This window comes from Dendrobates tinctorius, unplaced genomic scaffold (assembly GCF_039654945.1).
Source record: "Dendrobates tinctorius isolate UK_male_01 unplaced genomic scaffold, ASM3965494v1 ptg000057l, whole genome shotgun sequence".
NCBI lineage: Eukaryota > Metazoa > Chordata > Amphibia > Anura > Dendrobatidae > Dendrobates > Dendrobates tinctorius.
Window position 1 is genome coordinate 14691846 of NW_027361725.1, and position 14027 is coordinate 14705872.

The 14027-nt window shown below is 51.3% G+C and overlaps 1 protein-coding gene across 3 annotated transcripts; it reads right to left on the reverse strand.

Moving 5' to 3' along the window:
• Positions 1 to 429: 429 nt before the first annotated feature.
• Positions 430 to 14001, reverse strand: LOC141091963 (ubiquitin-like FUBI-ribosomal protein eS30 fusion protein). Of its 3 annotated transcripts, none has more exons than XM_073577780.1 (6): positions 13890 to 13990; positions 12697 to 12778; positions 7198 to 7295; positions 2231 to 2375; positions 2071 to 2126; positions 430 to 702 (listed from the first exon to the last, which is right to left on the reverse strand). In XM_073577780.1, the coding sequence occupies exons 3-6, from the start codon at positions 7282 to 7284 to the stop codon at positions 577 to 579; spliced, it is 414 nt and encodes a 137-aa protein (XP_073433881.1). In that variant the 5' UTR covers positions 7285 to 7295; positions 12697 to 12778; positions 13890 to 13990; the 3' UTR covers positions 430 to 576. The 3 variants fall into 3 exon arrangements, with proteins under 3 accessions (XP_073433881.1, XP_073433883.1, XP_073433882.1); XM_073577782.1 differs by having other exon boundaries at positions 7234 to 7295; positions 13890 to 13988; XM_073577781.1 differs by lacking the exon at positions 7198 to 7295 and having other exon boundaries at positions 13890 to 14001.
• Between the last annotated feature and the right edge of the window lie 26 nt (positions 14002 to 14027).

A 14027-nucleotide genomic window follows, 5' to 3' on the forward strand; every position in this document is an offset into this window, starting at 1 on the left:
GCAAGGTGCTTATTTTGGGCATCTGTGAGCCCTGATCATTAAAAAAAAAAAAGTCCAATAGGTGGGTGTCCATCAGGCTTATGTAGTATGTATTACCCATGGCGTATAATTACCAGTGACCACAGCTATGCATCATTCATGCTCCATATAGAAAGGGTCCGTAACTAGCAGCTCTTCAGAATGCTGTATAGCGCTGACCCCTGCTCTATAGTTTTGCCAGGACTCTTAGGTTGTACTGGATGAATTTGGGCTTCAACATCTGTCTCTGTCCCAATATGCAGAGCACAAGATGTGCTCAATGTGGCTAATAATTGTAAGCGTGTGGCTACTGATCATATGGTGGTTGCAGGATCGGACTCACAGGGAGGATAAAAGAAACACCAGACCACCATTATGTCACAAATTTCATTAAACAGACCCAGAATCAGCTTGTCTTTGAAACAAACGCTGAAGTTTTATTTAGAAAATTGATTTACAAATGTAAAATTGAATTTCTCAAACAATCTACAAAAATCTCAATTAAATCTGAAATTGGAAATGCCACCCCTGATACTCCTGCTAAGAAGAAGCCTCAAGTTAAGAGTTGGCATTGGGGCCTTTTTTCTTGCCAAATGTTGGAACCACATTGACAAATCTGCGGTTGTACTGCATGCGTCTTTTGGCTCGCCCGGTCTTCTTTTTCTTTTTTTCTTGTTTTGCCACCTATTTAAAAAATAAAATATCAAAAGTATATAATTTTCTTATTTAATATATTAAGTTTTACGACAAGGTAATTAAGTGTAGTTCTAAATATAAGTGCAGCAAAAAATCGTGTGTACTTTTTCCACCTGTTCATAGGTTGAGTCAGGTGTTAAAGCTCAGCCCTCCACATGGACCCGCAGTACAGTACACAACTAATGGCCAGGGGATGTGACAATTCTGGAAGAAAGCCATAATGTTTTTCCCTAACCCTACACACCCTTAGGCATAATGTCCTATACACCAGTGTTTAAACAAATCTATCAACAGATTTCACCATGTAAAGTCCATACAGTAGTAAATAGACCTTACACCTGATGAGGCTGGTGCATCTACTTTCAAACTGGTGTCAGAATAACTGCATACTATTGATACTAAATTGAGTGTTTTATGAGTCCAGCTAAAGAAAGAGCTCAATTTAAAAATTGATGCAATTAATAGTTATTCCCTTTCTGACATTGGGTGTAATAGTACGCCGATGACTGATTTCCCGTTTGGAGTGGGCGACGGCACTGAGTCCGCATCATTCCAAGCACATGATAGCTGATCTATACAGCTGACATATGCCCACAACAGCTGCGAGTGGAAGCGCGATCCACCCGCGGCTGTTAACTAGTTAAATGTCGCCGTCAATCTCTCAGTGACATTTAACTCGCGCTTCTGGTGCTAATCCCGCCCATCGGTGACCCAGTTACATGATCGCTAAACAGCGTAACAAGAAAATAAGAGTTAAGAACTCCAGAACTACTAAAATGCAATAACGAGCAATTAAAAGTGGCACCAATAAAAACATCATCAGCTCAGAGCACAAAAAATAAGCCCTCACCCTGCCACAGATCACAAAATGCTATATGGTGCCCTTTTTTAAACCAGATTTTGGATTTTTTTCCCACCACTTAAAGACAACCTGTGAGCAGGATTGTACACAGTGTCAGGTTGTCACCGTTATACTGATTACAATGATACCTTGGTTGATGAAATCAGTCTTGTGGTTCTTTTTTAATTCTTATTTTCAGTTCTGAGTTAATGATATGCTCGGGGCGACATATCTCTTGGATACTCTATGTGCTAAACCTATTAAAACCACAATATGTGGACAGTATCTCCTACAGAGGGGTATATTCCTCCTGGGGTACACACGATAGCTTTGCAACCTAGAACTTCTGGTCTATGGCTGCCTTTCCAATCATCACCCTGAAGCTACATGATCCTGGTCTCCAAAAATAAAGCGTGAGCTACACTTAAGCATGCAATTTAATTATTTAAAAAAAAAAAAAAAAAAAAAAACATCTTTTGCTGAATTGATCTATTAAATAAAAGGCGCTCACTTACTTTGGGGGTCTGACCTCTCACTTTCCCTGCACGAGCAAGTGAACCATGGACTTTACCTGCAAGAAGAAGACACTATATGACTATATGGTTCATGCAAAGGATCCTTACTGAATATTACAAGTATCATATGCCGATACTACAAGCTTTCCTGGTCTCTTACCTCCCAGACGTCTGCTTGACATATTCAGGGTGCACTGATCCTGCAGCCCACAATCTGACAAAAAGGCCTCATCTTCCAGAGAGATCCCAGCACAGGAGAGAACCAGATCACGACCCAGGAGTCCCTCGAGCTCTGCGACACGACACTAAAGTAGAGGGACAATAAAAACATTCAGAGCAGAAACGGTAACCTGTCTGTCTGAAAACATGACCCCCTTATACAGCAGAATCAGCATCAACCGCTTCTACAGATTATATAGGTTTGTAGTAGCAGGAAGTGCTAAACATGGGAGCAATAAGCCTAGCTACATAAAGAAGAAATGTATGAATTCACGGCTTTACCTTCTTGTACTGACCCAGAATTATCACCTGCATTATACTCCAGAGCTGCACTCACTATTCTGGAGGTGGAGTCACTGTGTACATACACTACATTAGAGATTCTGAGTTACATCCTGTATTATACTCCACAGCTGCACTCACTATTCTGCTGGTGCAGTCACTGTGTACATACATTACATTAGAGATTCTGAGTTACATCCTGTATTATACTCCAGAGCTGCACTCGCTATTCTGCTGGTGCAGTCACTATGTACATACATTACAGATTCTGAGTTACCTCCTGTATTATACTCCACAGCTGCACTCACTATTCTGCTGGTGCAGTCACTGTGTACATACATTATATTTCTGATCCTGAGTTACATCCTGTATTATACTCCAGAGCTGCACTCACTATTCTGCTGGTGCAGTCACTGTATACATACATTACATTAGAGTTTCTGAGTTACATCCTGTATTATACTCCAGAGCTGCTCTCGCTATTCTGCTGGTGCAGTCACTATGTACATACATTACAGATTCTGAGTTACCTCCTGTATTATACTCCAGAGCTGCACTCACTATTCTGCTGGTGCAGTCACTGTGTACATACATTACTGATCCTCTACTGATCCTGAGATACATACTGTATTATATCCCAGAGCTGCACTCACTATTCTGCTGGTGCAGTCATTGTATACATACATTACTGATCCTGAGATACATACTGTATTATACTCCAGAGCTGCACTCACTCTTCTGCTGGTGCAGTCACTGTGTACACACATTACTGATCCAGTACTGATCCTGAGATACATCCTGTAGCTCTTTTTTATTATAAAAGTATCAAAACACAATACATAACAGACTACATAATACAAAACACAATACATAGCAGACAAACAATGCTCCCGACATAAATATTTGTGCAAACCTCGCAATTTTACCTGATCCCCCAGGCTTTCCAGCCTAGAGGGCCCCAGCAGGATCCCTCCACCCCTATACAACTTGAAATAAAGAAACCCCTATGTAACACATTCATCCCCTACGCACACCCTTTCACACTCCATTCGCGCTTTGCACCCATACCTATATACAAGTAATAAACAAAAAAAACCATATTCCGGCCCTTCTGCCTTAAAAAAAAACCATAGCCACTTATACTGGCAAAACCCCAGCACCAGCCTAACACCTCTACGAAATTTTTTTTTTTTTTTTTTTTTTTTTAAATTTTAATAATTTTTTTTTTTCCCCTCTTTTTTTTTTTTTTTTTTTTTAATTTATTTATCATCCCCCCACCACACCCAAGGTCCAAAAGTCCATGGCCCATTACACGAAACACACAAGGTCCATCAATGTTCATGGCCTATCACATCTATCTCTTGGCAAAAACAGTTTATGCTCCAAGAGGAAAACCCTCACCCGGCTCCACCCAAAACCTATGCTATTTACCACGTGGTCCATTCTTCTTTTCCTTTCCACGATTTGTCCATCCACTTTCCCTTCGGATAAAGGTCCTCTTTTCCCATTCTCACCCCCCATTCACCCCCCTCCCAACCTCACTACACCCTCCCATGCACTCCTAACTAAAACAAAAGAAAGTATGTATAATACACAAAAATACAAATATACAATATATATCTACATATACACCACATAACATTATTACCATATTTGTTTTGGCTTGCCACCACACACTTTCCTTTGCAGACCCAAGATCAGTGCCTGCAAGCCCAATATCCATTAATGCTCTATGTTTCCAAAACAAAAGTCTAGAGTGGCATGCTTTAGCCCACCACCAGGAAAAGGAGTTCTCGAGGCCCCGTCCCTCACTAACTCATTCACCCTGTCCCTCAACAACTAAGACTGTCCCTGCTTCTGTCCCTAAAGAAACTGTCCCTATCTGTCCCTTCCTGTCCCTACTCCACCTAACTTAATATAACTAACTTTCTATCTGTCCCTCAGTGCCTGTCCCTACTTCTGTCCCTACTTCTGTCCCTAGCACACCCAGTGAAAATTATGCTATCCCTACCCTCATTCACACGGAGCTAGCTCTCCCTTGAGTGCGTTTTTAAAAGGAGAGGCCTCTCCAAAGCCAAGAGGCCTTCCTCACACCCAACCTTTCGAACTCCAAAGAACGGACCTTCACCAGGTCACCCAAGATGTTTCCTACCACCTCATCCCTTGGGAGGTTTTCCGCGTCGAAACTAGGCACCGTGCATTCCAAGTGTAGAACCTAACCACTACACTGACTAGAAATAAAGTGCACGGGTCCCGGCCACCCAGGGATCTGAACGCTCCATAAACCCACTCAGCGTAGGAGAGGGACGCCAGCCGCGGCCAACGTATGGAAGCACCCACCCTGTTGTACACCTCTGCATTAAAGGGACACTGAAGCAGGAAGTGCTCCATGCTTTCCAGCACGTCGCCACACTCCTCACGGGGACAACCCCGATCATCGGATTTCCTGCACTTCAGGTTATCCTTTACATACAGCCTCCCGTGGAAGCAACGCCAGGTCAAGTCCCAAAACTTCATGGGGATCCGCTTAGAATTTAAAAGCCCCAGCCCGACCTCCAGATCCCGGCCTGGGCAATCCTTAAGGGCCAGGGGCTTCTGGAAATGGGTCAACAGGACCCTCCTGTCAAGGCATTGCCTCGACATGGTCCTGATTTCCCACATTCCCAGACCCCACCGGCGGATCACCTTCAGAACCGGGGTAGCGTAAGCCGGGAGATGCCCATGAGGTGTGCGTAGGTCCTTCACCTGCCCTCCTGTCTCCCATTCCTGGAAGAAAGGCCAAAGCCAACCCTTGCAGGAGACTACCCACGGAGGAGCCCTCTCTAGCCAGAGGTTGGAGATGTTAGTCTTAAGAAAGGTGTTTACTAGAAACACCACCGGGTTGACCATACCCAACCCACCTAGTCTCCTCGTACGGTATGTAACCTCCCTCTTGATTAGGTTAAGCCTATTCCCCCATAACAATTGGAAGAACAGGCTATAGACCCGTGTCCAGAGAGGTTCCGGCAAGATGCACACACTGCCCAGGTATATTAATAAAGGTAGCAGAAAGCCTTTAGCCAGGGCAACCCTTTCCCTCAGGGTTAAAGACCAACCCTTCCATTGGTCCACCTTTTGGGCGGCGATCTTAAGTCTGCCCTCCCAATTTTGCTGGGGGTAATCCCCGGGGCCAAATTCGATGCCTAGAATTTTGGCGGTGGCCTGGGGCCCTGGAAGGGTGTCCGGGAGATCAAACCTGGGATCTCCCCCTCCCAGCCAGAGACTTTCACACTTATCCCGGTTGATCATGGACCCGGATGCCTCCGAGTAGCGCACTACCTCCGACATGACCCAATCCGCCTCCCTTCTTGAGGACACGAAAAGGGAAACATCATCGGCATACGCCACCACCCTCAGAGAGGACCCAGAGCCCGCCTGGTCCATCCCGACTCCCGCCAACGGTCCACGATCTACCCTCCTTAGGAAGGGATCGATCGCGAACACGTATAAAAGCGGGCTCAGCGGACAGCCCTGACGGACCCCAGAACCCACCTCAAAAGGGCGACCTGACCAACCGTTCACCAGCGGAAAAGTCTCAGCCCCTTGGTACAAGATCTCTAACCATTTTACAAACCTCCCAGGCAGACCATACCTCAAAAGGACGGACCAGAGGTACTCGTGGTTGACCCGGTCAAAGGCTTTCGCTTGATCTAATGACAGCAAGTACCCCCTCCAGTGACCTGCCCTACCCTGCTCCACTGCCTCTCGGACACCGAGCACAGCACTAAAAGTACTGCGGCCCGGAACAGAGCAATGCTGGGCCCCTGAAAGGAGCCGGGGTGCAAACTTCACCAGCCGATTAAACAGCACCTTGGCCAGAACCTTCCGGTCCGTATCGAGAAGCGCTATGGGATGCCAATTCTCGATACGGGACGGATCCTTACCCTTTGACAGAATAATGAGGGCTGACTTCCTCATTGAGTCGGGAAGAGTGCCCGAGGAGAGACACTCATTAAATACCCCTGTCAAGAGGGGGACCAAGGAGTCCCTAAAAGTCTTATAGAACTCGGATGTTAAGCCATCCGGACCTGGCGATTTCTTGGGCCGAAGCCCATCAATGGCCAGTCTCACTTCCTCTTCCCTGATTTCCTCTGCCAAAACACCAAGAGAGGGATCACCCCCTGGCTCAGGGACGGTTTCAGCCAGGAAAGCCGACATCCTGTCCCGATCCAGATCCTTCTTTTCCAAGAGGTGTGAGTAGAAGGATCTGACCACCTCCAGGATCCCTGATTTGGATCTGTTCAGGGACCCCGTACTGTCGATCAGTCCTGTCACCATCTTACAATTCACTGACATCTTACAGTTTCTGTAAGGGTCGGGTGAGCGGTACTTCCCGAAGTCCCTCTCAAAAACTAAAGATGTGTGTCTATCATACTGACACCTCTTGAGCAAAGATTTCACTCTGGAGATTTCCTCACGGTCACCTCCAGTCGAGACAAGCTGCTCGAGTTTCCTCCCCAGGGCCTGGTACAAGCGGTGCCTGTTCAGACTCCTGAGGCTCGAGAGCTGACGGAAGAACCCCACCGCCCGCTTTTTGAAGATCTCCCACCACTCTGACTTACTACTACAGAGATCCAACAGCGGTACCTGGCTCTGAAGAAAGTCCTCGAAGGATTGTCTCACCTCCGCTTCTTCCAGCAGGGATGAATTGAGCTTCCACAGCCCTCTTCCCATCCGATGAGTCTCTGCAACATTCAGAGAAAAGAAAATTAGACAGTGATCGGAGAACTCCACCTCAACGGCGGACACAGCAGAAAAGATGGCGTCCTCCTTCAAAAAAAACCTGTCTATTCTAGACCTACAGCTACCCCTATGGTAGGTGAAACCTCCGTGACCTGGGGTGTGCCGGATGTGGACATCCACCAGGCGAGCTTCGCTGGCTATGCTATTTAACGCGACGCTATCATAAGCCAGGCGATCTCCGGGACCCCCCCGGTCACGGGACCTCGTAATGGTGTTGAAGTCCCCACCGAAGACCACCTGCCGGCTCGTAAAAAGAAAGGGCTTGATCCTCAGGAAGAGACATTTGCGGTCCCACTTGGACTGCGGGCCGTAGAGGTTGATGAGCCGGAGCTCTTGTCCCCTCATGAAGACATCTAGGATCAGGCACCTCCCCATTTCCAACTCAGTAACCCGTCGGCATTCAACAGCTGCAGTCTTAAAAAGGACTGCCACCCCGCTATACGGCTCGGCCGCAAGAGACCAGTATGAGGGCCCGCACCTCCACTCCCTCCGTGCTTTATAGATGGCCCCCATGTCTGTTAGTCTGGTCTCTTGCAAGAATAAAATTTCTGCCTCAATCCGGGAGAAAAAATCAAAGGCCGTGAAGCGAGCCGCATCTGACTTTATGCTGGCAACATTAATAGATGCCAGCGTCAACGGGGCGAGTTCCGCCATCATGGGTGATCAAGTTGGATGGCCAACTTCTTACCACTGCTATCACCTCCACCTGGGGAGGGGTCAGACACCTTCCTTTTCAGGGAAGCTCCCGTTGTGTCCATCCCACCCCCCCCCTGTGTCCTCGCCCCCGGGTTCCAGGTCTGTCCCCCCCCCAGGAGGAACACTGCCCCCTGAGGGACGGACCCCACCATCCCCCGAAGGACCCTCCGGTGGTACCCCCGGCCCAGCATCCTCGTCTTGCGGCCCATCATCCGAGCCTCCGAGGACGCTGAACCGGTTGGAGAGATCAATCAGAGGGGGGTCAGCGGGCCCTTCCGTGCGCACCCTGGTGGTCGGGGGCGGGGGAGATTTTGAAGGCTTGCCAGCCTTCTTCCCCCCCGATTTGTTACGATTGGCACGTTTACTTTTGCCACCCGCTGCTGTAGGCTGCTCCTGGACCTCCTCATCAACACTTTCATACTGTGAGGACCCGTCCGAGTCAACCGCTTTATCCTCCCTCTCCATCCTCCTGATCTCCTCTCTCACCACACTCTCCCTCAGGACCTCAGAGGCTTTTGCCACGGGCCTGGAGGGAGGAGCAGGCATCGACCCGGTTGCCCGAGACTTCACCTGCCCCCCACCCCCATGGCGTTTTTCTTGCCTCCGCACATACGCGGGCCCCCTCACCTTGGCATTGCCCTTCCTCACCGGTCCCTCAGCCCCTTCCCCTCCGCCACCACCTGCCACAGCTGCAGGAGCGCCGCCAGAGGTTTCTCCCTCACGGACTCCTCCCGCCGGGCCTGCAGCGGCATTAGAAAAGGAGCGAGGGCAGCGGCTGAGAGGGTGACCTAGGTCACCACACAAGTGACACCGAATATCTTTACACGAGGCGGCCAGATGACCTACCCCACCACACAAGGCACATTTCTGTACCTTGCAGCTAGCGCTGAAGTGAGTGGGGTCGCCGCACTTGTGGCAGACCCTCGGTTGCCCCTGGTAGAAGACCAGGATCCTGTCCCTTCCCAGGAACGCCGAGGAAGGGATGTGGGTGACCGTGCCGCCGGAAACCTTCAGTTTAACCATGAAGGTCCAGCCCCCCGACCAGATGCCGAATTCGTCCCTGTTCTTTTTAGGGACCTCGGTGACTTCCCCGTAACGGGAAAGCCACGTCATAATGTCCACGCCGGCAAGTGACTCGTTACAAGTGACCACGGTCACTCGCTTGACGGAATTTTGGCGAGACACCGCTTGCGCAACGAAGTCTCGCCATCCGGGCTCTTCCCGCACCAGCTCATAGTTAGACCAGAAGAGCTCAAGCCCCTCTGGCCGCACAAAGCTGACGAAGAAGCGGGACGCCGAAGGATGTATCAGGGCAAAGATGTCATTCGCCCCGAAGCCCATCTTAAGGAGGAGCTCCACCACCTTGCTCCTAGGTGGACAAGCTTCACTGCCCCCCCACCTAAGACGGACCACATTCCTCCTTTGCGGCCCCTGCCCGGCTGTGGGGAGAGGCCAAACAGTCCCTCCCTCCCTTTGGTTTTGGAAGGCAGCAAGGCCGTGTCTCTCTATCCAGAAAGACAAGTCCACTGTCCTCCCCTCTACCACTATCGACCTTTCTCCTTTTTTGAGGGCCTCCAGGAAACGGTGGTGCAAAGCGCCGTCCCTGGAGCCCGGAGGCGAGGAGACCCCCCCAGGACCACCCCGAACCCCAGCCGCGGCCCCCGCATAACTATGTTGGGGTCTTGCGGCCAGGGGGGCAGACGGGCCAGCCCTCCCACCACTACCACCACTTGTGCCAGCACCCTCATTCGTCCTCCCACTCACTCTCCCATTCACTCTTATTATTTGCATTCACCCCAGCATTCACTCCAGCACACTCACCCACATTCACAGTAGCACTCACTCCCTCATCCATGTCACTCATATCACCATTCACTTCAGCAAACATCTCCTCAAATATGTCCACTCCACTTTCGTACTCACTCTCACTCGCACAATTGGTGAACATAGTAACATTATTTACATTTCCCGAACCAGTGCAGTTCCTCTCTTTGCCTGCTGGGGGCCCTGAGCTCTCTTGCTGGGAGCTACTCCAGCTCCTGTCCAGGAGCGCTGCTGCCCCTTTAAATGCCTCAGTGCAGATGACATCATGCACTCTGCCCTGGCTGGGCCTAGGAGCAACAGCAGCTCCTGGTTTCAGTTCCATTTTTTTTCCTTTTTCTAAGGTTTCCTTGCTCTGGGCAGGGACGGCCACTGGCACCGCTCCCTGCCCTGCACTTTTCTTCACCCCCACCGCCGGCTTGCCAGGGAGCGCCAGAGTCCCCGCACCCCCAGATGAAGGTAGGTGGGCCGGGGACCCCGACAACTCTCCGCCAGCTTTTGGGGGCAGCACAGCATTACTTAGAAGGGTGGGTGGGACAGAGGGCAGCGGGCCGCGACTGCTGAGGCCTCGCCCCCCCCGCCAGTCACAGCCACCACGGGCAGAGCAGCGACCCCTTGCGAGGCCACGCCCCCCCCGGGCGACGCAGACGCAGCGGGTGGGACGACGGCCGAGGAGGACATGCCCCCCCCCGCACGCCACAGCCTTTGCAGGCCGGGCAACACTCGGGGAGGCCACGCCCCCCTCACGGACCACCGCCGCCACCCCATGCCCACCACTTGAGACAGGCAAGGCCGGCCACTCCCCCTCGTCGCCCAGCGGCGGCGGAGCCCCCTGCACGGACCCCTTTTTGGGTCGACGTGCCGGAGACCCCGCTCTCACCACAGGCGCCGACATGGGAGCGACCAGCACTTTGCACCGCCTCAGCTGCTGCTTGATGTTTTGTTCGCCCTTCCTAGGCTTCTGGACCCCCACTAGCGATCCAGACTTAGCGGAGCCGTACGTGGGGGGTCCAGAAGCCCCAGCACTCGCCGCCGGAGGTGCGGCCCTGGCTGTACCAACTTTACCTGGTGCCAAGCCAGCCCCCCCTGCCACCGAGGGCTGAGCCTGGACACAACCACCACAACCAGCACCGACCTCCATGTCGCTGCCCTGGTCTGAACTGTCACCAGATGCGACAGTCAGGTCACAACAGTCATCTCTCTCCCCGCTCCCTCGCTGCGGACCCACCACAGGGCCCGAGCCGGGGTGGGTAGCGGGTTCCACACAGCGGGACAGAGGGGCCCCGGGAAGAGGAGCAAAAACCAGTTGTTCCTCCACGCCTTCAGAGGCCTTACGCCTGCGCCTCCTGTTTCTCCTCTTCCCGGTTGCCTCATCCTCCTGGCAGACCTCATACCCAAACAACAGCGTGCCAAACCGTGCTGGGGATTCAGTCTGCCGTACTTGTTTAAGGATGAGGCAGCCCCCCTCAGAACTACTCCCGCTCCCTCCATCCTCCCCCTCGCTCCCGCTTTCCTCCGCGTTACTGGAGTCCAGTGGGAGGGCCACCTGCTCGGGGGCTATCCCGCTGCATGTTACCTGGCTCACGCTGGTGTCCGCCAGGTCTTCAGGTGGAGGTGGCCCGGATGTGGTGTGGGCGCCATCTTGCTCTTCCTCCTCCTCGCTTTCCTCCACCTGGACGGGGACTCCTGACCCCCCAGGAGACCCACCGGCCATGGCCCTGAACCGGTCCTCGTTCTGCAGCTTCTCCTGGAAGGGGCCGCTGCCGGCCATGATGGTACTTCGCCGGTCCTCCAGGGCCCGAATCTCCCCTTTCAGCCGCTTGACCGTGGCGGTGACCTCCGCTCTCTTTGAGGCAGGGAGCCTGTTTTTACTGATGACCCGGGCTCCCTCCAACTCCCCCCGGAGTCTCCTGAGCTGCTTGCCGGCCTCCTCGTACTCGGAGAGGTGGGCATGAATGCGGGAGGCGTAGGTGGTAGCTGGCTCTCCCGCAACCTTGGAGCCCCAGATGTTAAGGGGGGGCCCCGCCTCACCTCTGCCGGCTGCTGCACCTCCGGGGGAAGGGCCCGCCACAGCCTTCACTTCGGGGGTCCCGGACCCTGGAGCCTTGCGGCCCCCTGGGGTCCGCTTTTTCCCCATCCCTGGGACTGGCTGGCTGTGCCTTGGGCCTCCTGGTGGTGGATGAGGCCCCCCACCCCCAGCTGGCTTGCCGGAGGGTGGGAGCCAGGGGCACAGCCCCGGCGCTCAGTCCCAGGTAGAGTCCTCTTTCCTGGGAAGGGGCAGATGGAAAGTCCTTGCAGGAAAAACCTCCCTTCCCAGGAGCTTAGCAAAACCCCAGCCTGCAGAGGCTCAGCTGCGACGCTCCTCCTCTTCTGGGGTGTGTCCAGAACTGCACTCAGTATGCTGCTAGTGCAGTCACTGTGGACATACATTACATTACTGATCCTGAGTTACATCCTGTATTATACTCCAGAGCTGCACTCACTATTCTGCTGGTGCAGTCATTGTATACATACTGTATTATACTCCAGAGCTGCACTCAGATCACAACAACTTTCTGCAGTCACCCTATGCGTCTGTAGACTTCTGAATCATGAAAGTGCAGTTATCCCACTTAAAGTATTCTTTCGTGTAATCAGCCAGCTATGTGACCCCATTTGCATACTTGTGGGTCACATGAAGTCTAGATGTGCCCATTCTCTCTCAATAGAAGTGCACTGAGAGAGGATGAGAAAGTCTAGTCTGCATGTGACCCACACATACCCAACGCTCACGCCAATACTCGTGAATCCTGACAGTGGGTGTACAGCATGTACCCCAGTACGTACCTTAATATCCAGCACCGTGTCCTGCTTGGACACATCCAGCGTGTGCAGGGTCTGACCTGTGATAAAAATCTGCATGGTCGTACTGAAAAAAAAATAAAAAGCAGTCAAATTCCTTCAAGATCTAATTGTAACATTCCCGCAGCCAATGATGATGGTACTCCTATGATAGCCAGACAGCTCCTTATTGGCGTTAGTAGGAAACTGCGGGTTTTGCTATGTTCAGCAATGCTGTGGTATTGCTGTGTATGGAAGAAGCGATCAGATGATTTCAAAGGGGACTAAAGGAAGGGCTAATGACACCTTACCATAGACACTAGGCGCATCAAACTCCTATATTTATTTCTATTGGTCCTTTAGAGCATAAATGTATTGTGGGAGTTAGTCATTTCGCTCGAAGATCACCGATGTGCGTCCGAAACGCGTTGCCACTACTTTCGTGACGTGCAGTCCTTTTAATATACTTTTTTCAGTGAACTTTTTGCATTTTAAGAAGCCGGATTTCGCTTCTATTGGATTACTGCTCTAAGGGAGCGATCAAATACAGTGTACAGGAAATCTAAAAAGGTCACATCTACGCACTTCTCACCGATCTATGAAAATATAAAATAAGTTAATCCGAGCAGTAAACGGTGTAACGAAAAGGAAAATGAAGACACCAGAATTGCGGCTTTTCGGCCTCTGCAATAAAAGGCGATCAAAACATCGTATCTACCCCAAGATGGTGTCAGTAAAAACGTCACTCAAGGGACAAAAAAAACAAATCCCTAACACCGCTCTGTATACCGAAGAATGAAAACATATTGGGTTTCGGAAAGTGGCGTCACAAGGGGTTGCAAAATCCGGAAACGGGAAGAACGAAAACTAACCGGGGTTAAAGGACCCTCTATGGACACAGCGGACTGTCTACAAAGAGACAGCCAGCGCCGCTCCACACTACAACTCCCAGCATGTGCATGATGAGGGGTCCTAGTTTCACAGCAGCTGCAATGCCACAAGTCCTTCTCTAGGGGGCGCCTCACTGTTGTAGGGGAAAAAAGTCTCTGACTGCTTTCTTTTTCTTTGTTTTTCTGTTACTACCTGGAAACCATCAACAGGCAGGCTGACAGATTTCGGCACTAATTAATAAAAGAGCAGTAACTGCTCGTAAACTCATGAACAAGCAGAAAAACAGAGGAAAAGTCGCCGCTATTTACCGCTCCTCCTCCGCCAAGTCCCAGCCAGGAAAACTCCGCAAGCAAAACAGACAAGCAGACCACTTCCGGGATTGCTGACGTCATTTATCCCCGTCAACAAACGTAAGGACAACTGGCGCATGCGCATTTACTCAGGAA